The 26,280-nt window shown below is 50.1% G+C and overlaps 1 protein-coding gene across 1 annotated transcript in view; it reads right to left on the bottom strand.

Annotated features, from left to right (window-relative positions):
* Nucleotides 1–9,280: 9,280 nt before the first annotated feature.
* The window catches only part of lrp3 (low density lipoprotein receptor-related protein 3), a 33,392-nt gene continuing 16,392 nt past the window's right edge, over nucleotides 9,281–26,280 (bottom strand). The window contains exons 4-7 of the mRNA XM_067998206.1: nucleotides 25,117–25,325; nucleotides 22,993–24,070; nucleotides 19,133–19,265; nucleotides 9,281–12,671 (exon numbers count right to left, since the gene is read on the bottom strand). Of these exons, the coding sequence (XP_067854307.1) occupies nucleotides 11,799–12,671; nucleotides 19,133–19,265; nucleotides 22,993–24,070; nucleotides 25,117–25,325 (2,293 nt within the window). The 3' untranslated portion in view covers nucleotides 9,281–11,798. The remainder of the gene's footprint in view (nucleotides 12,672–19,132; nucleotides 19,266–22,992; nucleotides 24,071–25,116; nucleotides 25,326–26,280) is intronic.

A 26,280-nucleotide genomic window follows, 5' to 3' on the forward strand; every position in this document is an offset into this window, starting at 1 on the left:
TGAGAGTGGGAGGTTGGAGAGAGTGTGGGAGGGAGGTTGGAGAGAGAGAGAGAGAGAGGGAGGTTGGAGAGAGAGAGGTTGGAGAGAGAGAGAGGTTGGAGAGAGAGAGAGGTTGGAGAGAGAGAGAAAGAGGTTGGAGAGAGAGAGAGAGAGGTTGGAGAGAGAGAGAGAGAGAGAAAGAGGTTGGAGAGAAAGAGAGAGAGAGAAAGAGGTTGGAGAGAAAGAGAGAGAGAGAAAGAGGTTGGAGAGAGAGAGAGAGAGAAAGAGGTTGGAGAGAGAGAGGTTGGAGAGAGAGAGAGAGAGAGAGGTTGGAGAGAGAGAGAGAGAGAGAGAAAGAGGTTGGAGAGAGAGAGAGAGAGAGAGAAAGAGGTTGGAGAGAGAGAGAGAGAGAGAGAAAGAGGTTGGAGAGAGAGAGAGAGGTTGGAGAGAGAGAGAGAGAGAGGTTGGAGAGAGAGAGAGAGAGAAAGAGGTTGGAGAGAGAGAGAGGTTGGAGAGAGAGAGAGAGAGAGGTTGGAGAGAGAGAGAGAGAGAAAGAGGTTGGAGAGAAAGAGAGAGAGAGAAAGAGGTTGGAGAGAGAGAGAGAGAAAGAGGTTGGAGAGAGAGAGGTTGGAGAGAGAGAGAGAGAGAGAGGTTGGAGAGAGAGAGAGAGAGAGAAAGAGGTTGGAGAGAGAGAGAGAGAGAGAGAGAAAGAGGTTGGAGAGAGAGAGAGAGAGAGAGAGAGAGAGAAAGAGGTTGGAGAGAGAGAGAGAGGTTGGAGAGAGAGAGAGAGGTTGGAGAGAGAGAGAGAGAGAAAGAGGTTGGAGAGAGAGAGGTTGGAGAGAGAGAGAGAGAGAGGTTGGAGAGAGAGAGAGAGAGAAAGAGGTTGGAGAGAAAGAGAGAGAGAGAAAGAGGTTGGAGAGAGAGAGAGAGAAAGAGGTTGGAGAGAGAGAGGTTGGAGAGAGAGAGAGAGAGAGAGGTTGGAGAGAGAGAGAGAGAGAGAAAGAGGTTGGAGAGAGAGAGAGAGAGAGAGAGAGAAAGAGGTTGGAGAGAGAGAGAGAGAGAGAGAGAGAGAAAGAGGTTGGAGAGAGAGAAAGAGGTTGGAGAGAGAGAGAGAGGTTGGAGAGAGAGAGAGAGAGAGGTTGGAGAGAGAGAGAGAGAGAGAGAGGTTGGAGAGAGAGAGAGAGAGAGAGAGGTTGGAGAGAGAGAGAGAGAGAGAGAGGTTGGAGAGAGAGAGAGAGGTTGGAGAGAGAGAGAGGTTGGAGAGAGAGAGAGAGGTTGGAGATAGAGAGAGGTTGGAGACAGAGAGAGGTTGGAGACAGAGAGAGGTTGGAGACAGAGAGAGGTTGGAGACAGAGAGAGGTTGGAGACAGAGAGAGGTTGGAGACAGAGAGAGGTTGGAGATAGAGAGAGGTTGGAGAGAGTGGGAGGTTGGAGAGAGTGGGAGGTTGGAGAGAGTGGGAGGTTGGAGAGAGTAGGTGGTTGGAGAGAGTGGGAGGTTGGAGAGAGTGGGAGGTTGGAGAGAGTGGGAGGTTGGAGAGAGTGGGAGGGAGGTTGGAGAGAGAGAGTGGGAGGGAGGTTGGAGAGAGAGAGAGAGAGAGAGAGAGAGAGAGGTTGGAGAGAGGGAGGGAGGGAGGAGGTTAGGGAGAGGGAGGTTGGAGAGAGAGAGAGGGAGGTTGGAGAGAGAGAGAGAGAGAGAGAGGTTGGAGAGAGAGAGAGAGAGAGAGAGGGAGGTTGGAGAGAGGGAGAGAGAGAGAGAGAGGTTGGAGAGAGGGAGAGAGAGGGAGAGAGAGGGAGAGAGAGGGAGGTTGGAGAGATAGAGAGAGAGAGAGAGAGAGAGAGGTTGGAGAGTGAGAGTGGGAGGTTGGAGAGAGTAACAGCACCACTTGATTTTATTTTGAATGGAAGTTTGAGAAGGAAGGTGTTGTTCCCTAAAGTAGGGATCAGCAGAGGAGTGGGAAGAGAAGCAGAGAGAGGCTTCTCCTCATTCATTCCTGGACTTCAAACAGTTCAATCGCCTTCTCCATGGTGGATAATTGGGATGTGCAGCGTTCGGCTGCATCATATCCTAACTGAGAGAAAATTCTCACCATCTCGAACAAACTGCAAAACACTGGCTGATCAAACCCACTGCAAACCAGGAACTGCCGATAACATTGACTGAACGGATCCACTTCAAACACAAGCAAGCATTAGATACTCACTCAGCTGTAACATAACCAGCAGTCGGGACACAGCAACCAGCATTTATAAAACCCCTTTAGCATAGAAGATGCAGCAAGGCATTTCACAAAGGAGGGGTGGGGAACACAAAGTAAATCAGAATAGTTAAGGAACAGGTGCTGAGTCACGGAGGGGAAGATTGAGGGGTGACTGAAAGTTTGGTCAAAAAGATGGGTTTTAAGGTTTTTAAAGACGGAGAGAGGAGCCACCTCAATAAAACCCACCCTTGACCCCTCTGTCCTTGCAAACTACCGTCCCATCTCCGACCTCCCAAATCCGTGCCCATCCTTCCCGCAACTCCATGTTTGAATCCCTCCAATCAGGTTTCCGCCCTGCCACAGTACTGAAACGGCCCTTATCAAAGTCACAAACAGTGTAAGGGAGGAGGTTCGGGAGAGGTGGGGAGGCTGAAGGCACAGCCACCAACACTAAAGAAAAGCACAATCATCATCTAAACCAACAAAGGGAAACGAGAGACTTGTGCAAGAACTTTCGATTCGGAATTCAAATTATTTTTGGCAAAACCCTTTGCAGAATTAAAGACCAGGTAAAACCATGCTCCCCACAAAATCCCAGCGGCAAGTTAGTCCTGGGCCGCTCCACATCACTTCCCTTAGTTCAGGCCGGTAACATTTTGGGAATAAAATTTGATGGTTGAATTTTTGAGAGAGTTGGTTCAATCAGACGGTCGATGAAGCCAAGCTGGCCCTCTGACTGTACTCGATGTTTCACAGGCGGACCTGCCGACACAATTATACCGGACACCTACCAGCAGGGCATGGCGGCTGTTTGGATCACATTACGACACGGTCAGGCTGACCACCGAGAGCCCAGAGATCCCAGGAGATCCAGCAGTGAGGAGCCCACTGATATTTTCCAGCGTTAAGAAGGATGTTTGAATTGTGACGGTTTCCTTATAAAATTTGCTTTCACTGCTCTACTTAAAACTGATTTGATCCGGTTCAAAAAGACTTGGGCTGAGAAGGTCTGATTCCATTTGCCACGTGGCGAGCATTTCCCATCCGCTAATCCTGCTCAAAATAATCCATCTACAGACTGCCTGCTCAATGTGATCAAAGCCCAGGCTACACATACACCGTTTCAGACATTGTATAATCCCACATCGGGGGTTAACCACACAAGTGGGTAATCCTCATCTGCAAAGGTTAACCCGGAGATACAGGATGTGCAGACACAGGTACAAACTGGGAAAAATCAAGCTCAGGGCTGATTTCAGGAAATATCTGGTCACAGAGAGAGATCAGTACCTGGAGAGGACTCTGGGTTATGGGAGTGTCGGCCAAGACCTGCGATCGTTCAACAGGAAGTTGGATGCTGTGACGGTGACTCCAGGTTTCTGGGGAGAGGGGTACACACTGATGGGCTGAATGGCCTCCATCATCTTCTGCATTACATGGAAATTACAGCACAGAAACAGGCCATTCGGCCCAACAAGTCTATACAGTGTTTATACTCCACACGAGCCTTCTCCCTCCCTACTCTATCTCATCCTATCAGCATATCCTTCTATTCCTTTCTCCCTCGTGTGTTTATCGAGCTTCCCCTTAAACGCGTCTATACTATTCGCCTCAACTACTCCTTGTGGTAGCAAGTTCCACATTCTCACCACTCTCTGGGTAAAGAAGTTTCTCCTGAATTCCCTATTGGATTTATTAGTGACTATCTTATATTTATGACCCCTAGTTCGAGTCTCCCCCGCAAGTGGAAACATCTCTACGTCTACCCTATCAAACCCTTTCATAATCTTAAAGACCTCCAGCAGGTCACCCCTCAGTCTTCACCTTTCTAGAAACATAGAAAATGGGAGCAAGAGTAGGCCATTCGGCCCTTCGGGCCTGCTCCACCATTCAAAATGATCATGGCTGATCGTCTAACTCAGTACCCTGTTCCCACTTTTTCCCCATATCCCTTGATCCCTTTAGCATTAAGAAATATATCTATTTCCTTATTAAATACATCTAACGACTTGGCCTCCACTGCCTTCTGTGGTAGAGAATTCCACAGGTTCACCACCCTCTGAGTGAAGAAGTTTCTCCTCATCTCGGTTCTAAATGGCATACCCCGTATCCTGAGACTGTGACCCCGGTTCTGCCATCGGGAACATCCTTCCTGCATCTAGTCTGTCTAGTCCTGTTAGAATTTTATATGTTTCGATGAGATCACCTCTCATTCTTCTAAACTCGAGTGAATATAGGCCTAGTCGAACCAATCTCTCCTCATACATCAGTCCTGCCATTCCAGGAATCAGTCTGGTGAACCTTCGTTGCACTCCCTCCAAGGCAAGGACATCCTTCCTCAGATAAGGAGACCAAAACTGCACACAATATTCCAGATGTGGTCTCACCAAGGCCCTGTCCAACTGCAGTAAGACATCCCTGCTCCTGTACTCAAATCCTCTTGCAATGAAGGCCAACATACCATTCGCCTTCCTAACTGCTTGCTGCACCTGAATGCTCGCTTTCAGCGACTGGTGTACAAGGACACCCAGGTCTCGTTGCACCTCCCCTTTTCCCAATCTATCACCATTCAGATAATAATCTGCCTTTCTGTTTTTACAACCAAAGTGGATAACCTCACATTTATCCACGTTATACTGCATCTGCCATGTTCTTGCCCACTCAACCAACTTGTCTAAATCACATTGGAGCCTCTTTGCATCCTCCTCACAGCTCACATTCCACCCCAGCTTTGTGTCGGCTGCAATCTTGGAAATGTTACATTTAGTTCCCTCATCCAAATCATTGATATATATTGTGAATAGCTGGGGCCCAAGCACTGATCCCTGCGGTACCCCACTAGTCACTGCCGGCCACCCCGAAAAAGACCCGTTTATTCCTACTCTCTGTTTCCTGTCTGTCAACCAATCCTCAATCCATGCCAGTATATTCCCCCCAATCCCACGTGCTTTAATTTTGCACACTAACCTCTTGTGTGGGACCTTATCAAAAGCCTTCTGAAAATCCAAATACACCACATCCACTGGTTCCCCCCTATCTATTCTACTAGTTACATCCTCAAAAAACTCCAGTAGATTTGTTAAGCATGATTTCCCTTTCATAAACCCATGCTGACTTTGTCCAATCCCGTTAATGCCCTCCAAGTGTTCTGTTATCACATCTTTTATAATAGACTCTAGTATTTTCCCCACTACTGATGTTAGGCTAACTGGTCTGTAATTCCTTGTTTTTTCTCTCCCTCCTTTTTTAAATAGTGGGGTTACATTTGCCACCCTCCAATCTGTAGGAACTGTTCCAGAGTCTATAGAATTTTGGAAGATGACCACCAATGCATCCACTATTTCCAGGGCCACTTCCTTTAGTACTCTGGGATGTAGATTATCAGGCCCTGGGGATTTGTCAGCCTTTAGCCCCATTAATTTCCCTAGCACTATTTTTTTTTACTAATACTGGTTTCCTTCAGTTCCTCCCTCTCACTAGACCCTTGGTTCCCTAACATTTCTGGCAGGTTATTTGTGTCCTCCTTTGTGCAGACAGAACCAAAGTATGTGTTTAATTGTTCTGCCATTTCTTTGTTCCCCATTATAATTTCCCCCATTTCTGACTGTAAGGGACCTACATTTGTCTTCACTAATCTTTTTCCCTTGACATATTTATAGAGCTTTTACAGTCAGTTTTTAATGTTCCCTGCTAATTTCCTCTAGTTTAGAGAAAAGAGCCCCAGCCCGTTCAGCCTTTCAAACTGTACTAATCTCTTGTGAAATATTCCTTCGATTATTCACCCAGCCTATTTTATATTTTCTGTCTTATTTCACATAACCATAAATAGCCACAACAAAAAGTCGCTCTCACTGGCAGGAAGTGTGAGAGAAACAATGGATCCTTCTCTCCCTTCTTCAAACGGTGCAACTTTTAACATAATTGGTAAAAAAGCCAGAGAGGAGATGAGGAGAATTGTTTTTACACAGCGAGTTGTGATGATCTGGAATGCGCTGCCTGAAAGGGCGGTGGAAGCAGATTCAATAATAACTTTCAAAAATGAATTGGATAAATACTTGAAGGGGAAAAATTTACAGAGCTATGGGGAAAGAGCAGGGGGAGTGGGACTAATTGGATAGCTTTTTCAAAGAGCCAGCACAGTCACAATGGGCCGAATGGCCTCCTTCTGTGCTGTATTATTCTTTAATTCTATGAATTACACAGAACACATCACCTCTCAACCTATTTTGTTCTAAAGAGACAGGTTTCTCTAGCCTCTCATCCCAGGTACCACACTGAATCTCTTCTGCACCCTCTCTATTGCCTTAACATCCGTCCTAAAGTACTGTACCTAAAACAGGACACAACATTCTAACGGCCCAGTCATTACCTTGATGCTTATATACTCTAGCCCTGTTTATAAATCCTAGGAACCACACACTTTATCAATTGGTCATTCCATTTTTCAAGGTGTGTATCTGAATCCCTGGCTGCTCCTCTTTCATCACTTAGTACAAAATGCAGCAACTCACATTCCTCCATATTAAATTTCATCTGCCATCTATCTGCCCAATTTGCTCAGCTGTCTCTGTCCTCCTGAAGTCACCTACTGTCCCCTTCACCTCAGATGTGAATGCTTCGAGATTCTCTGCAAAGGAGCAACAGACAGGAAACCAATCAAGTTCGAGGGCAGGTGCTTCAGTCAACTGTGGCTCTCCATCTTCATGTAGTTATCTCCGTCTCCACCCCCTCTCCCCATCCCACCCCCCGAGCCCAAGAGACAATTGTGATAATATGAGGGTGCACAGCTTGACATAACTGCTCCATTATAGCACAGGCACCAGTTATTTTGCATATTGCTAAAGGCACAATCACACCTCAGCTAGTGTGCCATGATACGATACTCTTAATTCATCAACTGCTCCCAAAGCTGTCACTTTACCAGTACTTTACCCTGCTACAACTCAAACCTCTCTCCCCAGACAAACTCCTGGCTGGTACCAGATGGCAACTAGTTCTTTGGCACACCACAGAAGGACCTTCTCATGCACATAAAACAATATTTTGTTACAGCTTAGCGAGCAGAAAAACCTCTCTACACTGTCCCATCAAACACTCCCAGAGCAGATACAGCATGGGTTAGATACAGAGTAAAGCTCCCTCTACACTGTCCCATCAAACACTCTCAGGGTTATTGTGTATCTTCTGTGAGTTAGATTGGAGTTTGGTGGCAAATGAGGATGGGTTTTGTGCTGTGATCCAATGCTCATCAGAAATCAGCTTGAGGCAGCCACATTTCACCTTTAACTGTTAGAGACTCCCATCCAGTCAGTCTGAGCTAGATTTGAACCTGTAAGCCAGAGGTGAAAGGTCAGTGTCCACTCCAGTTTTCACCCCATCTTTGCTGTTTTTTGAAATATCCACAGGCACGATGGGTCTCCTTCTGTGCCGTAACATTCTGTGGTTCTGCAATCTCCTCTCCGAGCTCATCACATTGGCAAGAGCTGCCTCTTGCTCCCCGATTCTATTCCCAATTAACTCCTGACCACCCAACTTCCATTATTTGCCCACATGCTCAATGACATCGGAAATGGTTTTCTCTACACAGGCACTGTCACTCTTCCCCCCCAACCCCCTCTACCCCAACCTTTACAAAACCACCACCATCACACACACCCTAAAAAACCCCACACTCCACCACTCAGACCTCGCTAATATCGTCTCATCGCCAGCCTTCCTTTCCTCACTCAAAGTCCTTCAATGTATTGTTGCTCTCCAGATTGCAGCTCACCCACCCACAACTCCCCCGTTGGGATCCCTCCAAAAAAAATGGTTTCTCCCACTCTTTCAGCACAAAAATAGCCCGAACCAAAGTCACAAATAACATTTTCGGAGTTTCCAACCTCACATTCTCTCCACCACTACTCCCTTGGGTCAGTATCTTAGAATTCCCTCCCCAACACCACTGTGGAGCCCCATCACCACAGGGACTGCAGCGGTTCAAGGAGAAGGCGGCCCAGCATCACCTTCTCACATGATGGGTAATAAATTCATCACTCACATCCCGAGAACAAATCAACAAAACTCCTCCAAAGTGGAGCTTATCCTATTCCGTACAAGTTCCACTCAATCAATCGCCCCTGGCCGTGCCGACCCCAATCACCCCCCGTCCGCGCCGACCCCAATCGCCCCCGACCCCAATCGCCCCCGACCCCAATCGCCCCCGGCCGTGCCGACCCCAATCGCCCCCCGGCCGTGCCGACCCCAATCGCCCACCGGCCGTGCCGACCCCAATCGCCCCCCGTCCGTGCCGACCCCAATCGCCCCCCCGGCCGTGCCGACCCCAATCGCCCCCCCGTCCGCGCCGACCCCAATCGCCCCCCGTCCGCGCCGACCCCAATCGCCCCGGCCGTGCCGACCCCAATCGCCCCCCGTCCGCGCCGACCCCAATCGTCCCCCGTCCGCGCCGACCCCAATCGTCCCCCGTCCGCGCCGGCCCCAATCGCCCCCCGTCCGCGCCGATCCCAATCGCCCCCCCGGCCGTGCCGACCCCAATCGCCCCCCGGCCGTGCCGACCCCAATCGCCCCCCGGCCGCGCCGACCCCAATCGCCCCCCGGCCGTGCCGACCTACGTTGGCTCCTGGTTCTCCAAAGCCTCAAATCTAAATTTTTCATCCTTATGTTTAAATAACTCCATCGCCTCACTTCACCCATCACTGTAACCTCCTCCAGTCGTACAACCTTCCCTCTGAACTCTTCGTTCATCTGACTCGAGCCTCTTGTGCAACTCCCCTCCCTTAATCCCACCACAGGCAACTGTACTTTCAGACACATAGACCCCATGCAATAGGATTCCCTCCCAAAACCCGTCCACCCCGACTTCCTTTAAGACCCTCCTTAATACTCACCTCTTTGACCAGGCTTTAGGACATCCCTCCGAATCTCGGCTTTGGCTCGGGTTCAGCTTTTATTCCGTCTCTGTGAAAGTCCTTGGGACGTTTTTCTACTTTGTAAGGTGCAATATCAATGCAAGTTATTGTAGTATCGATAAGCAGACAGAGTGCTATTGGTACTCCATTCTCTACACATCGCTATTGTGAGGTCACTGATGCTCCACACCAGAATTTATGAAGTTGAAATATTAAGCAGTTTATTGATCCTTTACCACAATAAACTTGATTTCTGGGGACAACCCCATTATTGGCACTTCCCTATTTCAAAATTCCAGTGTTGTCGCCAGGCATGCTCAGTGTACTGGCTGTAATACACCATGGTGGGAATCACACTTACACCAATCGAACAAGCTTCGAGTGTGACATTCTTATTTTATCCCTTCAGATTGGTCCCACCCCCAGTGACAGACCTGTACCCACCAGTACTGTACCCGTGGTATACAGTGAGACCTGTACCCACCAGTACTGTACCCCAGGGTTATAGTAACAGACCTGTACCCATCAGTACTGTACCCCAGGGTTATAGTAACAGACCTGTACCCACCAGTACTATACCCCAGTGGTATAGTGACAGACCTGTACCCACCAGTACTGTACCCCAGTGTTATACAGTGAGACCTGTAACCACCAGTACTGTACCCCAGTGGTATACAGTGACAGACCTGTACCCACCAGAACTGTACCCCAGTGTTATACAGTGACAGACCTGTACCCACCAGTACTGTACCCCAGTGTTATACAGTGACAGACCTGTACCCACCAGTACTGTACCCCAGTGTTATACAGTGACAGACCTGTACCCACCAGTACTATACCCCAGTGTTATACAGTGACAGACCTGTACCCACCAGTACTGTACCCCAGTGGTATAGTGACAGACCTGTACCCACCAGTACTGTACCCCAGTGTTATACAGTGACAGACCTGTACCCACCAGTACTGTACCCCAGTGTTATACAGTGACAGACCTGTACCCACCAGTACTGTACCCCAGTGGTATAGTGACAGACCTGTACCCACCAGTACTGTACCCCAGTGGTATAGTGACAGACCTGTACCCACCAGTACTGTACCCCAGTATTATTAAGCTCATAATGCTCTCTTCAGACACAACCCAAGTTTGGAAGGACTGAACCTAGAATGGGCCAATGGGTGTTTTACACAATTTAAATGCACATGATGACATTTTCACCCTCCCCTCAATACACTTAACTAAAATCCCAATGACAACACATGAATTCCATAGGGCACACTGCTCATGAGAGCTTTGATGAGGCTTTGAGTGACAACAGAGTATTTTAATGTTACGTTATGTGCCTGCACAGTTCTCTGTCTTCTTGGTAGAAATGTACATCGGACAATTGTGTAAATTTCAGCATCCAAAAGGGGAAGACTTGAAGCACGGCACAGCAAGTTGGAAATCCAGTGACGGGACACAGCTTCACATCCCCAATTCCACCTACAGCACATTCCCAAACTCAATCAGGACCTGCTCTGAAGGAGAACCCACTGAATAAGATGTTTTGGTCCCCACCATCATGACCACACACTGGAGTCTACATATCCTTCTGACACAACCCCCACAAAAGGCATTTCCATTTGGTTTCTTTATGTCTTATGATTTACAGGTTCATCAGCTGCATCTCAATGTTTCAATCCAGCCAGAGGACGAGTATAAGGGAAAGAGATCCAGACCCAGGGGCAGTGACAATGAGAAACCACTTTCGATGAATGTGTCACATGGGACAGGCTGATAGAGAGAAAGAGATAAGACACACAGTGGACGGACTGACAGATGGACACCAGACAAAGGGACAGACAGAGTGGGACCGATAGATAGAGAGACAGATAGAGCAGGCATTGGGACAGGTCGGCACCAGGTAGTGAGACAGACAGAGCAGGCAAACTGGGAGACGTATATAAACAGAGGAACAAATAGAGAGACGCAAAGCGGCAGAGAGAGAGAGAGAGAGAGAGATACACACACACACACACACACAGAACAAAGAGGGGAACAAATAGAAAGGCACAAAGCAGGAGCTAGACAGACAGAGACAAAGAGATACAAAAGACAGGAAGGGAAACAGACAAAGAGACAGATAGAACAGCCTGTTCCATTACTGACAGAACCTGGCTCCAAACTTGCCCATTAAAAGAAAAGGTCCAAAATATCAGATTGCAGCGTGAAGTTAGCCGCGGCCTCTTCACAATCCCAGACTCATCGCCTAAACACTTTGATATATCCTCCAAACTTTTCCTGGGAGCCAGGAATTACAGAATTGAGGCCAAAGTGACATCTTTAACGGCGAGAAAGTTAAGAATCTTACTGTGTGGTATTCACAACAACTCCCAGGATGCACTCACAACGCTTTAGGCTGTATAAATAGTACATCTCGATGTCTAGTGTACACTTACTGCGTACGATTTCAAATAAGTGTTGACCCCACAAACTTCAGGAGATTGTAAATGCAACTGGATTTCCGAATGAGGACTGGGTGCTGATCCCGGTCTCACGTCCCCGTGTAATGCAATACATTTAAAAGCAGCTTCAGTGATATGTAGTTCCCCCTGGTTTTTTTTGGGGCAGGGATGGAGGGGGGGAAAACAACCCTTTTTTAAAATATTGCAGCGATAAAAAGGGTTCACCGTTCAAAAGAACGGAATGTCACTGTGGCGATCTGGGGATTTCTCAGCAGTCGAGCAGGGCCTCGTCGTCGCTCCTGTGGTTTGCCCGTCGGAAGGGGTTCCGGATCGAAGGCTCGGGTGGCGGGGTCTCTGCGGAGAAGTGTTTGTGCCGAGGCACCGACAGGGAGGAGGGTCTTTCCGTCATGGAGTCCGGGCGACGGGAGCACCGACTCCTGCGGACTGGAGGAGCTGAAGTCAGACTCTGGCGATTGGGGTGACGGTGACGGTCAGCCTCCGACGAACAGCGAACCCGGCTCTCCTCGAGCGCCGTAAGACTTACCGCCTCCGGGTTCCTGGCCCCGACCGGCGCTGGCCGCAGGTTCGAGACTGGACGCTGCCTGCTGCCGAAGCCCCGCTCCGGGCTGCCGGACAGAGGGTCGCGGTTACAGGCGTCTCCCGCCGCCCGCTCGTTGGGGAAGTCGAAGCCGCTGCCGCAGGTCTCCTCGGAACTCGAGGAGCATAGCAGCCGGGGCGTCTGCAGCTCTGTCTGGCCGTCTGCGCTGGGGGACGAGGACGCTTTTGGCACCGCGTTTTCGCCGGGCGCGGTGGGCAAGCCGTCGCCCGCGGCCCCCCGAGTCTCGGCGACCTGCCGATCGGTCTCCGTGTCAGTGTCTGAGTCGGGCTCTTCTCCAGGCCCCGAGCAGCTCCGGCCGCTCTCCTCTCGTTGGCAGCTCCGCACAGTCTCACTGCGGCCCGGACGTGTAGAGGGAGCGGAGGCTGTGGTGGGGGTGAGTAGGGGGATAAGCCCCCAGCCCCTGGGTCTCCGGAACAGCCTGCTCCAAATCCTGCTGAGGCGCCCATGGGAGGACATCCTGCGCGTGGAATGGCGGCGAATTTGGCGTCTCATAGCCGTGCGGATGTTCTGCAGGACGGAGGCCTGGAGACAGAAAAAAAGCTGCTTAGAATTCTCCTCAAAGACTGGCTTTACATCCGTACCGAAGCCCTGAGATTGCAGACCCCGTCACAAGATACTCCCCCTCCCTCCCCTCGAAGCAACGACTCGCACCGGGGGAGTTACACAGGCCCCAGCCACCCCCCAAGTACCTCATCCAAGCAGGCTGTTCGTCACATACAAGCTGAGTCTTTCGGATGAGACGTTAAACTGAGGCCCCGTCTGCCCTCTCAGGTGGACATAAAAGACCCCAAGGCACTATTCAAAGTGCAGGGGAGCTCTTCCCCGGTGTCCTGGGCAATATTTATCCCTCAACCAACATCATTTAAAAACAGATTATCTGGTCATTATCTCATTGCTGTTTGTGGGACCTTGCTGTGCACAAATTGGCTGCCCCTATTCCCTACATTAGAACAGTGACTACACTTCAAAAGTACTTAATTGGCTGTAAAGCGCTTTGGGACATCCTGAGGTCGTGAAAGGCGCGATAGAAATGCAAGTTTTTCTTTCTTGAGAGAGTGAATGTTGGTGGACTATTCGACTGTGAATGGCATCACAGCCCACTTCAGGTCCTGCTCTCTCCCTACACAGGCACGCTTCCCGGCAGAGGTAGATGGGCGGTGATGAAGGACGGGAAGCTTGGCTTTTCCTCCCTCTCTATTCCAGGGGCGATGATGTGAATTGCTAAGCCCCAGCCAATGTATAGACCAAGGGGCAGACCTGGGGGCTTCCTGGTCTGAATGGTTCAGTAACCACACCGGGCAGCAATGTTACCCAGTGAGCCATTGTGGGAGGAGAAACATCACCATCAGTAGAGTCAGCCGTTGAACCCAATCCCCTGAAAAAATACCGCAATTCCTCATCTGCAACAACATCGAAAAGTCATAATAAGAATAAAACCGGACGGACCACCCGGCATCGGACCACTAGGCACCGGACACGACAACGGCAAAACACCAAGCCCAGTCAACCCTGCAAGGTCCTCCTTACTAACATCTGGGGACTTGTGCCAAAATTGGGAGAGCTGTCCCACAGACCAGTCAAGCAACAGCCTGACATAGCCATACGCACAGAATCATACCTTTCAGCCAATGTCCCAGACTCTTCCATCACCATCCCTGGGTATGTCCTGTCCCACCGGCAGGACAGACCCACCAGAGGTGGCGGTACAGTGATATACAGTCAGGAGGGAGTGGCCCTGGGAGTCCTCAACATTGACTCCGGACCCCATGAAATCTCATGGCATCAGGTCAAACATGGGCAAGGAAACCTCCTGCTGATTACCACCTACCGTCCTCCCTCAGCTGATGAATCAGTCCTCCTCCATGTTGAGCACCACTTGGAGGAAGCACTGAGGGTAGCAAGGGCACAAAATGTACTCTGGGTGGGGGACTTCAATGTCCATCACCAAGAGTGGCTCGGTAGCACCACTACTGACCGAGCTGGCCGAGTCCTGAAGGACATAACTGCTAGACTGGGCCTGCGGCAGGTGGTGGGCAAACCAACACGAGGGAAAAACCTACTTGACCTCGTCCTCACCAATCTACCTGTCGCAAATGCATCTGTCCATGACAGTATTGGTAGGAGTGACCACCGCACAGTCCTCGTGGAGATGAAATCCCGTCTTCGCACTGAGGACACCATCCAACGTGTTGTGTGGCACTACCACCGTGCTAAATGGGATAGATTCAGAACAGATCTTGCAGCTCAAAACTGGGCATCCATGAGGCGCTGTGGGCCATCAGCAGCAGCAGAATTGTATTCCAGCACAATCTGTAACCTCATGGCCCGGCATATTCCTCACTCTACCATTACCAACAAGCCAGGGGATCAACCCTGGTTCAATGAGGATTGTAGAAGAGCATGCCAGGAGCAGCACCAGGCGTACCTAAAAATGAGGTGCCAACCTGGTGAAGCTACAACTCAGGACCACATGCATGCTAAACAGCGGAAGCAACATGCTATAGACAGAGCTAAGCGATTCCACAACCAACGGATCAGATCAAAGCTCTGCAGTCCTGCCACATCCAGTCATGAATGGTGGTGGACAATTAAACAACTAACGGGAGGAGGAGGCTCTGCAAACATCCCCATCCTCATTGATGGCGGAGTCCAGCACGTGAGTGCAAAAGACAAGGCTGAAGCGTTTGCAACCATCTTCAGCCAGAAGTGCCGAGTGGATGATCCATCTCGGCCTCCTCCCGATATCCCCACCATCACGGAAGCCAGTCTTCGGCCAATTCGATTCACTCCACGTGATATCAAGAAACGGCTGAGTGCACTGGATACAGCAAAGGCTATGGGCCCCGACAACATCCCAGCTGTAGTGCTGAAGACTTGTGCTCCAGAACTAGCTGCGCCTCTAGCCAAGCTGTTCCAGTACAGCTACAATACTGGCAATACTGTTTGGAGGCCAATCATCTCAGCCCCAGGACATTGCTGCAGGAGTTCCTCAAGGCAGTGTCCTAGGCCCAACCATCTTCAGAGGCTTCATCAATGACCTTCCCTCCATCATAAGGTCAGAAATGGGGATGTTCGCTGATGATTGCACAGTGTTCAGTTCCATTCGCAACCCCTCAAATAATGAAGCAGTCCGAGCCCGCATGCAGCAAGACCTGGACAACATCCAGGCTTGGGCTAATAAGTGGCAAGTAACATTCGCGCCAGTTAAGTGCCAGGCAATGACCATCTCCAACAAGAGAGAGTCTAACCACCTCCCCTTGACATTCAACGGCATTACCATCGGTGAATCCCCCACCATCAACATCCTGGGGGTCACCATTGACCAGAAACTTAACTGGACCAGCCATATAAATACTGTGGCTACGAGAGCAGGTCAGAGGCTGGGTATTCTGCGGCGAGTGACTCACTTCCTGACTCCCCAAAGCCTTTCCACCATCTACAAGGCACAAGTCAGGAGTGTGATGGAATACTCTCCACTTGCTTGGATGAGTGCAGCTCCTACAACACTCAAGAAGCTTGACACCATCCAGGACAAAGCAGCCCGCTTGATTGGCACCCCATCCACCACCCTAAACATTCACTCCCTTCACCACCGGCGCACCGTGGCTGCAGTGTGTACCATCCACAGGATGCACTGCAGCAACTCGCCAAGGATTGTTCGACAGCACCTCCCAAACCCGCGACCTCTACCACCTAGAAGGACAAGGGCAGCAGGTACACGGGAACAACACCACCTGCACGTTCCCCTCCAAGTCACGCACCGTCCTGACTTGGAAATATATCGCCGTTCCTTCATCGTCGCTGGGTCAAAATCCTGGAACTCCCTTCCTAACAGCACTGTGGGAGAACCGTCACCACACGGACTGCAGCGGTTCAAGATGGCGGCTCACCACCACCTTCTCAAGGGCAATTAGGGATGGGCAATAAATGCCGGCCTCGCCAGCGATGCCCACATCCCGTGAACGAATAAAAAAAAGGACAACTTTTTTTTTCAGGATGTGGGCATCACTGGGAGGGCCAGCATTTATTGCCCATCACGAGCTGCCCTTGAGAAGGTGGCGATGGGCCTCCTTCTGGAAGCGGTTTAATACAACTGAGTCCACTTCAGAGGGCAGGTAAGAGTCAACCACGTTGGTGTGGGGACTGGAGTCACGTATAGGCCCAGACTGGGGAAGGACGGCAGGTTTCCTTCCCTAAAGGACATTAGTGACCCAGTTGGGTTTTTACGACAATCCGACAGCTTCATGGTCACTTTTACTGAGACCAGATTTTTATTTCAGAAAGAAGTTGGAAATCTGAAATGAAAAAAAGCAAAATGTGGGATATACACAGCGGGTCTGTGTGTAGGGGAGAGGCTGGTCAGTGTTTCAGGTGAGGTACTGCACTGCACTTTCAGCATTCTATGCTTTTATTTTAGGAATCAGGGATTTGGATGGGGTGGGGGCATATATTGTGATACCACAACAACAATAACTATTTGCATTTATATAGCACCTTTAATGTGGTAAAACGTCCCAAGGCGCTTCACAGGGAACGATTATCAAACAAAATTTGACACCGAGCCACATAAGGAGATATTAGGACAGGTGATCAAAAGCTCGGTCAAAGAGGTAGGTTTTAAGGAGCGTCTTAAAGGAGAGAGAGGCGGAGAGGTTTAGGGAGGGAATTCCAGAGCTTAGGGCCCAGGCAGCTGAAAGCACGGCCGCCAATGGTGGAGCGATTAAAATCGGGGATGCGCAAGAGGCCAGAATTGGAGGGATACAGAGATCTCGGAGGGTTGTAGGGCTGGAGGAGGTTACAGAGATAGGGAGGGGCGAGGCCATGGAGGGATTTGAAAACAAGGATGAAAATTTTTAAATTGAGGCGTTCCCGGATTGGAAGCCAATGTAGGTCAGTGAGTACAGGGGTGATGGGAGAACGGGACTTGGTGCGAGTTGGGATACGGGCAGCAGGTATCCAAACCTATATAAACTTGAGGTCATCCAAAACTGGATGACCTCAAGTTTATGGAGATGGAAGATGGGTGTCACAATTGATTGGGACAGGCTGGATGGATCAGAGGGTCTTTTCCTGTCTGTCATTGCTCGTATGTTCGTATAGAATCATAAAAAGCTTACAGAACAGAGGGAGGGCATTCGGCCCATCAAATCCGTGCAGGCTCTATTGCAAGAGCAATTCAGTTAGTCCCACTCCCCCGCCCTATCCCCGTAGCCCTGCAAATTTTTTCCCTTCAAGTACTTATCCAGTTCCCTTTTGAAGGCCATGATTGAATCTGCCTCCACCACCCCCTCGGGCAGTGCATTCCAGATCCTAACCACTCGCTGTGTAAAAAAAAATTTTCCTCATGTCACCTTTGGTTCTTTCGCCAATCACCGTAAATCTATGTCCTCTGGTTCTTGACCCTTCCGCCAATGGGAACAGTTTCTCTCTATCTACTCTGTCTAGACCCTTCATGATTTTGAATACCTCTATCAAATTTCCTCGCAACCGTCTCTGTTCCAAGGAAAACAACCCCAGCTTCTCCAGTCTATTCACGTAACTAAAGTCCCTCATCCCTGCAACCATTCGAGTAAATCTTTTCTGCACCCTCTCTAAGGCCTTCACATCTTTCCTAAAGTGCAGTGCCCAGGATTGGACACAATACTCCAGTTGTGGCCAAGCCAGTGTTTTATAAAAGTTCATCATGACTTCCTTGCTTTTGTACTCTATGCCTCTATTTATAAAGCCCAGGATCCCGTATGCTTTTTTTAACCGCTTACTCAACCTGCCCTGCCACCTTCAATGATTTGTGTACATATACCCCCAGATCTCTCTGTTCCTGTACCCCTTTTAGAATTGTGCCCTCTAGTTTATATTGCCTCTCCTCATTCTTCCTACCAAAATGTATCACTTTGCACTTTTCTGCGTTAAATTTCATTTGCCACGTGTCCGCCCATTCCATCAGCCTGTCTATATCCTCTTGAAGTCTATCACTATCCTCCTCACTGTTCACTACCCTTCCAAGTTTTGTGTCTTCTGCAAATTTTGAAATTGTGCCCTGTACACCCAAGTCCAAGTCATTAATATATATCAAGAAAAGCAGTGGTCCCAGCACCAACCCCTGGGGAACACCACTGTACACCTCCCTCCGGTCCGAAAAACAACCGTTCACCACTACTCTCTGTTTCCTGTTGCTTAGTCAATTTTGTATCCATGTTGCTACTGCCCCTTTATTCCATGGGCCACAATCTTGATGATAAGCCTACTATGCGGCACTTTATCAAATGGTTTTTGAAAGTCCACATACACCACATCAACTGAATTGCCCTCATCTACCCTCTCTGTTACCTCATCAAAAAACTCTATCAGGTTAGTTAAACACGATTCGCCTTTAACAAATCCGTGCTGGCTTTCCCTAATCAATCCACCCTCGTCCAAGCGACTGTTAAGTCTGTCCCAGAATATAGTTTCTAAAAGCTTCCCCACCACTGAGGTTAAACTGACTGGCCTGTAGTTGCTGGGTTTATCCTTGTACCCTTTTATGAATAAGGGTGTAACATTTGCAATTCTTCAGTCCTCTGACACCACCCCGCAATTTCCACCCTTACTTCCCTCAGCAATCTAGGATGCATCCCATCCGGACCGGGTGACTTATCTACTTTAAGTACAGCCAGCCTTTCTAGTACCTCCTCTTTATCAATTATTAGCTCAGCCAGTATCTCAACTATATCTTCCTTTACTGTGACCCTGGCAGCATCTTCTTCCTTGGGAAAGACAGGTGCAAAGTACTCATTTAGTACCTCGGCTATGCCCTCTGCCTCCATGAGTAGATCTCCTTTATGATCCCCAATCCGCCCCACCCCTCCTCTTACTACCCGTTTACTGTTTACATGCCTGTAGAAGTCTTTTGGATTCCCTTTTATGTTGGCCATAAAGACCAGGAATGAAGGGAGTTGTAAAAGTCTCCACAGACCCAAGGCCGGTGAACAATTCAGGATGCATACCTGAGACGGGTTGTAGACGGGGAAGTCATCGACGGGTGGGATGAGCCCCTGGGCAATCAGCTGCCCATAGGACGGGGGAGCCTCACGCTGTACGAAGTCGGCCTCCAGACGCGTCATCGGAGTTTCAAAAGCTCTAAAGAAAAGAAAATGGAAAGTTAATCTGTAAAAGGAACAAGACATACATAATCCAGGCAGATACTCCCCGGGCAGCGCCGAGGGAACGCCGCGCTGTCGCGGGGGGCAGCGCCGAGGGAACGCCGCGCTGTCGCGGGGGGCAGCGCCGAGGGAACGCCGCGCTGTCGCGGGGGGCAGCGCCGAGGGAACGCCGCGCTGTCGCGGGGGGCAGCGCCGAGGGAACGCCGCGCTGTCGCGGGGGGCAGCGCCGAGGGAACGCCGCGCTGTCGCGGGGGGCAGCGCCGAGGGAACGCCGCGCTGTCGCGGGGGGCAGCGCCGAGGGAACGCCGCGCTGTCGCGGGGGGCAGCGCCGAGGGAACGCCGCGCTGTCGCGGGGGGCAGCGCCGAGGGAACGCCGCACTGTCGGGGCGGCTGTGTCGTTAAACCAATCCCCCTTCTGCCCTCTTAGGTGGACGTAAAAGATCCAATGTTCCTAGAGTTACTTCAAGTCTGCAGCACAGAAACAGGCCATTCGGCCCAACTGCTCTATGCTGGTGTTTATTCTCCACACGAGCCTCCTCCCTCCCTACTTCATCTCACCCTATCAGCATATCCTTCTATTCCTTTCTCCCTCATGTGTTTATCTATCTTCTCCTTAATTGTATCTATGCTCATCGCCTCAACTACTCCTTATGGGAGCGAGTTCCCCATTCTCACCACTCTCTGGGTAAAGACGTTTCTCCTGAGTCCCCTATTGGATTTATTAGCGACTATTTTATATTTATGACCCCTAGTTTTGGACTCCCCGCATGTGGAAACACTTTCTCTGCGTCTACCCTATCAAACCATTTCAGAATCTTAGACCTCTATCAGGTCACCCCTCAGACTTCTCTTTTAAAGAGAAAAGAGCTCCAGCCTGTTAAATCTTTCCTGATAATTATATCCTCTCAGTTTTTGTATCACCCTTGTGAATCTTTTTTGCACTTTCTCCAGTGTCTCTATATCCTTTCTATAATATGGAGACCAGAACTGTGCACAATACTCCAAGTGTGGTCTAACATAACTTCCCTGCTTTTCAATTCAATCCCTCTAGAAATGAACCCTAGTGTGTATAAGAACATAAGAAATAGGAGCAGGAGTAGGCCAATCGGCCCCTTGAGCCTGCTCCGCCATTCAATAAGATCATGGCTGATCTGATCCTAACCTCAAATCTAAATTCAAGTCCAATTTCCTGCCCGCTCCCCGTAACCCCTAATTCCCTTTTTTATGGCCTTATTAACCTGTGTCGCTACGTTTAGTGATTTGTGTAACTGTACCCCCAGATCCCTCTGCTCCTCTACCCCATTTAGATTATTATCCAAGCCTCCTGATTTTTCCTACCAAAATGTACCACCTCACACTTATCTATATTGAAATTCATTTGCCAATTACACGCCCATTCTGCAAGTCTATTAACATCTTCCTGTATTTTGTCTCAGCCCTCCTACACTCAATTTGGTGTCATCCACAAATTTTGAAATTGTATTTCCGATTCCCAAGTCCAAATCGTTAATGTAAATGGTGAACAACAGTGGTCCCAGCACCAATCCCTGTGGAACACCATTTCCCACCTTTTGCCGGTCTGAGTAACTAACTTTAACCCCTATTCTCTGATTTCTGTTTTGTAGCCAGCTTGCTATCCATTCTGCTACCTGTCCCCTGACTCCACATGCTCTGACCTTAGTCATGAGTCTACTATAAGAAACAGAAGAAATAGGAGGCGATACGGCCCCCCGAGCCTGCTCCGCCATTCAATCAGATCATGGTTGATCTTTGGCCTCAACTCCACTTTCCCGCCCGATCCCCATGTCCCTTGATCTGCTTAGTGTCCAAAAATCTATCTCAGTCTTGAATATACTCACTGACTCAGTATCTACAGCCCTCTGGGTAGAGGAGTCCAAAGATTCACAACTATGCAGTACCTTATCAAAGGCCTTTTGAAAGTCCAAATATATTACATCTACTACATGGAATCATAGAAAATTTACGGTACAGGAGGCCATTTGGCCCATCGTGTCCGGGCCGGCTGAGGAACGAGCCACCCAGCCTAATCCCACTTTCCCGCACTTGGTCCGTAGCCCTGCAGGTCACAGCACTTCAGGTGCTCATCCAGGGATTTTTTTTTTAAAATGTGTTGAGTGTTTCTGCCTCTACCACCCTCTCAGGCAGTGAGTTCCAGACTCCCTCCACCCTCTGGGTGAAAAAAATTTTCCTCATTTCCATTCTAATCCTTCTACCAATCACTTTAAATCTATGCCCCCTGGGTTATTGACCCCTCCGCTAAGGGAAATAGGTCCTTCCTATCCACTCTATCTAGTCCCCTCATAAATTTGTACACCTCAATTAAATCTCCCCTCAGCCTCCTCTGTTCCAAAGAAAACAACCCCAGCCTATCCAATCTTTCCTCATAGCTAAAATTCTCCAGTCCTGGCAACATCCTTGTAAATCTCCTCTGTACCCTCTCTAGTGCAATTACATCTTTCCTGTAATGTGGTGACCAGAACTGTACACAGTATTCAAGCTGTGGCCTAACCAGTGTTTTATACAGTTCCAGCATAACCTCCCTGCTCTTATATTCTGTGCCTCGGCTAATAAAGGAAAGCATTCCATATGCCTTCTTAACCACCTTGTCTACCTGTCCTGCTACCTTCAGGGATCTGTGGACATGCACTCCAAGGTCCCTCACTTCCTCTACACCTCTCAGTATCCTCCCATTTATTATGTATTCCCTTGCCTTGTTTGCCCTCCCCAAATGCATTACCTCACACTTCTCTGGATTGAACTCCATTTGCCACTTTTCTGCCCATCTGACCAGTCCATTGATATCTTCCTGCAGTCTACAGCTTTCCTCCTCACTATCAACCACACGGCCTATCTTTGTGTCATCCGCAAATTTCTTAATCATGCCCCCTACGTTTAAGTCCAAATCATTACTATATACCACAAAAAGCAAAGGACCTAGTACCGAGCCCTGCGGAACCCCACTGGAAACAGCCTTCCAGTCGCAAAAACACCCTTCGACCATTACCCTTTGCTTCCTGCCACTGAGCCAATTTTGGATCCAATTTGCCACTTTCCCTTGGATCCCATGGGCTTTTACTTTTTTGACCAATCTGTCATGTGGGACCCTGTCAAAAGCCTTGCTAAAATCCATGTAGACAACATCAATTGCACTACCCTCATCGATCCTCCTCGTCACCTCCTCAAAAAATTCAATCAAGTTAGTCAGACACGACCTCCCCTTAACAAATTCATGTCCTTGATTAACCCGTACCTTTCTGAATGACAGTTAATCCTGTCCCTCAGAATTGATTCCAATAATGTGCCCACCACCGAGGTTAGACTGACTGGCCTGTAATTACTCGGTCTATCCTTCGCTCCCTTTTTTAAACAACGGTACAACATTAGCAGTCCTCCAATCCTCCGGCACCACGCCTGTTGCCAGTGACATCATCCTTGTCTACTCTTTCTGTTACCTCTTCGAAGAATTCAGTAAGGTTGGCCAAGCGCGACTTTCCCTTCTGAAAACCGTGCTGTCTGTCCGTTATTATATTTTCGGTTTCTACCAACCATTTCTCCTGCAGATTAATATTTGCAATGAATATTCTGGTTACAAAGTTTTGTTTTAATCTTGATGTTTAATCAAACCCTCCCCCGTGTGAGTGTGACAGAGGTGTGCGGGCTCCAGGTTGCTACGGTTACGGTACCTGTACTCGCGTGTTCGGAGGGAGTAGAGTTTAAACGCACACCCCAAGGCAATGACGAGCAGGAGGCCACAGATGAGACTGCCGATGAGGGCTGCCGTGATCACCTTCCTCGGCACGACCACCAGGCAGTTGTGCTCGTCGCTGCCATCCTGGCAATCCTCCTGTCCGTCACAGCGCCACTGCTCGAAGATGCAGACCTTGGTGCCGCAGTGGAAGTTCCCCGGCTGGCAGGAGAAGCAGTTCTTCTCGTCCGAGCCGTCGGGGCAGTTTTTCTGATTGTTGCAGCGGTCCGGCAGCGGGTAGCACATGCCCGAGGTGCCTCCGCACGGGTACTCGTCCGGCTGGCAGGAGGCGCAGCTCTCCTCGTCCTTGCCGTTGGGACAGTGCCACCAGCCGTCGCAGCGCTGGACGGCGGCGAAGCAGCCCCCGTCGTCCCCGCAGGGCCGCTCCTGCGGGAGGCAGTAGCCCTTCACCTGGTAGGTGGCGTTGAAGCCACGGCCCGAGCCGCCAGGCTGGGCGTGGTAGGAGACGGCGATCCGGCCCCTCCAGGACTCGACGGTGACCGGGCGGCGGTTGTTACGGAAGGACAGGGTCTGCAGCAGCCTGCCCCCTTCCCGGTCATACACCTGCACCCGGTCGTTGTAGCCCAGCTGCAGGTTTAGCTGCAGCACGATGCGCCTGCTGTCCTGTGTGTCCACCACCCAGGTGCAGTCCAGGCCCGCCTGGCCACGCTCCCAGCGGAAGTAGTCGGGCGAGGCGAAGGAGCCGTAGAAGTTGCCCAGCCTCTTCCCGCAGCTGGTATCGGGGCAGTTCTCCTCGTCCGTCCCGTCCTCGCAGTCTGTGCCCCCGTCGCATCGCACTTTGTTGGGGAGGCACTGGGGAGAGCGCTTCACCGCGCACTGGAATGTTCCGGCCGGGCAGACGCTGGCGTGGGGCACCTTCGGAGGGACCTGGCACTCCTGCTCATCAGAGTTATCCCCACATTCATCCATCTTGTTACACCTCCAGGCACTCAGGATACATTTCCCATTCCCGCACAGGAACTCATCTGACTTGCAGCTGCTCTGAGCCAGCTTCCCTGTATGAACAGGAAAAGAATTAGAACCTCTTAACGACTCAGAATCCCCGAGTACATAGAACGTACAGCACAGAAACAGGCCATTCGGCCCAACAGGTCCGTGCTGGTGTTCATGCTCCACACGAGCCTCCTCCCTCCCCACTTCATCTCACCCTATCTCCATATCCTTCTATTCCTTTCTCCCTCATGTGTTTATCCAGCTTCCCCTTAAATGTATCTACACTATTCACCTCAACTACTCCTTGTGGGAGTGAGTTCCACATTCTCACCACTCTCTGGGTAAAGAAGTTTCTCCTGAATTCCCTATTGGATTTATTAGTGACTATCTTATATTTATAGCTCCTAGTTCTGGTCTCCCCCACAAGTGGAAACATCTTCTCTACATCTACCCTATCAAACCCTTTCATAATTTTAAAGGCCTCTATCCAGTCACCCCTCAGCCTTTTTTCTAGAGAAAAGAACCTTTCCTGGCTTGACGGCTAAACCTATTTAAAACACTGATTCGGCCTCAGCTCGAGTATTGTGTTCAATTCTGGGCACCACACTTTAGGAAGGATGTCAAGGCCTCAGAGAGGGTGCAGAGGAGATTTACTAGAATGGTGCCAGGGATGAGGGACTTCAGTTACGTAGAGACTGGAGAAGCTGGGATTATTCTCCTTAGAGCAGAGAAGGTTAAGGGGAGATTTAATAGAACCCAAAATTATGAATGTGCTGCCTGAAAGGGCGGTGGAAGCAGGTTCAATAATAACTTTCAAAAGGGAATTGGATAAATACTTGAAGGGGAAAGATTTGCAGGGCTGTGGGGAAAGAGCAAGGCAGGGGGAGTGGGACTAATTGGATAGCTCTTTCATAGCGCTGGCACAGGCACGATGGGCCAAATGGCCTCCTTCTGTGCTCTATGATTGCGATGCCCTTCACGGTGGAATACCCCATTGACACTTACTGTCTCTGACAACTTATTCCCGTAGGGCAGCCCCCCCCCAACTCCCGCCCCAAACACGTAGTAAAAGAAAGATCGGCCGCAACTCCGGGGTGAATAAACACACCTCGGATATAAGACAATCGGAAACCACGAGCCCGCCCTGAGCTGGAGCGATCGGAATGGAAGAAAACCCAGGCGTGATCCCGCGTGGAGATGAAGGGCTGGGGGATATACGAGCCGCACATTCTGAACTCGTCTCTCTTTGGCGCCGGGCCGACCATCAGCCAGTCGACTGTGCACTTGCGGGAATTCTCCAGGTCGAAATTCTGAAAGCTGCAAAAACACACGAGAAAAAGTCACCTCCCTTTTCTTCTGAATAAACCCAACAAATGAGCAGCTGCCACTCTACACCCCCCCCCTCCCCCCACCCCCCCCCCCCACCACGCAACCATCGCCCCCCCGATGTGGGCGTCGCTGGTACGGCCAGCATTTACCGCCAAGCCCTAGGTGCCCTGAGAAGGTGGTGATGGGCCCTGCCCTTGAACCACTGCAGTCCGAGTGGCGATTCTGGTCATTCTTTGTCGCAGTTTTGATAGAACCGACGCCGCGCGCACCCCACACGCACCCTGACGCCGCACGACCCAGGACATTGCTGCAGGAGTTCCTCAGGACAGTGTCCTAGGCCCAACCACCTTCAGCTACTTCATCAATGACCTTCCCTCCATCATAAGATCAGAAATGGGGATGTTCGCTGATGATTGCACAGTGTTCAAATCCTTTCGCAACCCCTCAGATAATGAAGCAGTCCGAGCCCGCATGCAGCAAGACCTGGACAACATCCAGGCTTGGGCACATTAGTGGCAAGTAACATTCGTGCCAGGCAATGTCCATCTCCAACAAGAGAGAGTCTAACCACCTCCCCTTGACATTCCACGGCATTACCATCGCCGAATCCCCCACCATCAACATCCTGGGGGTCACCATTGACCAGAAACTTAACTGGACCAGCCACATAAATACTGTGGCTACAAGAGCAGGTCAGAGGCTGGGTATTCTGCGGCGAGTGACTCACCTCCTGACTCCCCAAAGCCTTTCCACCATCTACAAGGCACAAGTCAGGAGTGTGATGGAATACTCTCCACTTGCTTGGATGAGTGCAGCTCCAACAACACTCAAGAAGCTCGACACCATCCAGGACAAAGCAGCCCACTTGATTGGCACCCCATCCACCACCCTAAACATTCACTCCCTTCACCACCGGCGCACTGTGGCTACAGTGTGTACCATC

The sequence above is a fragment of the Heptranchias perlo genome, chromosome 16 (genome assembly GCF_035084215.1).
Source record: "Heptranchias perlo isolate sHepPer1 chromosome 16, sHepPer1.hap1, whole genome shotgun sequence".
NCBI lineage: Eukaryota > Metazoa > Chordata > Chondrichthyes > Hexanchiformes > Hexanchidae > Heptranchias > Heptranchias perlo.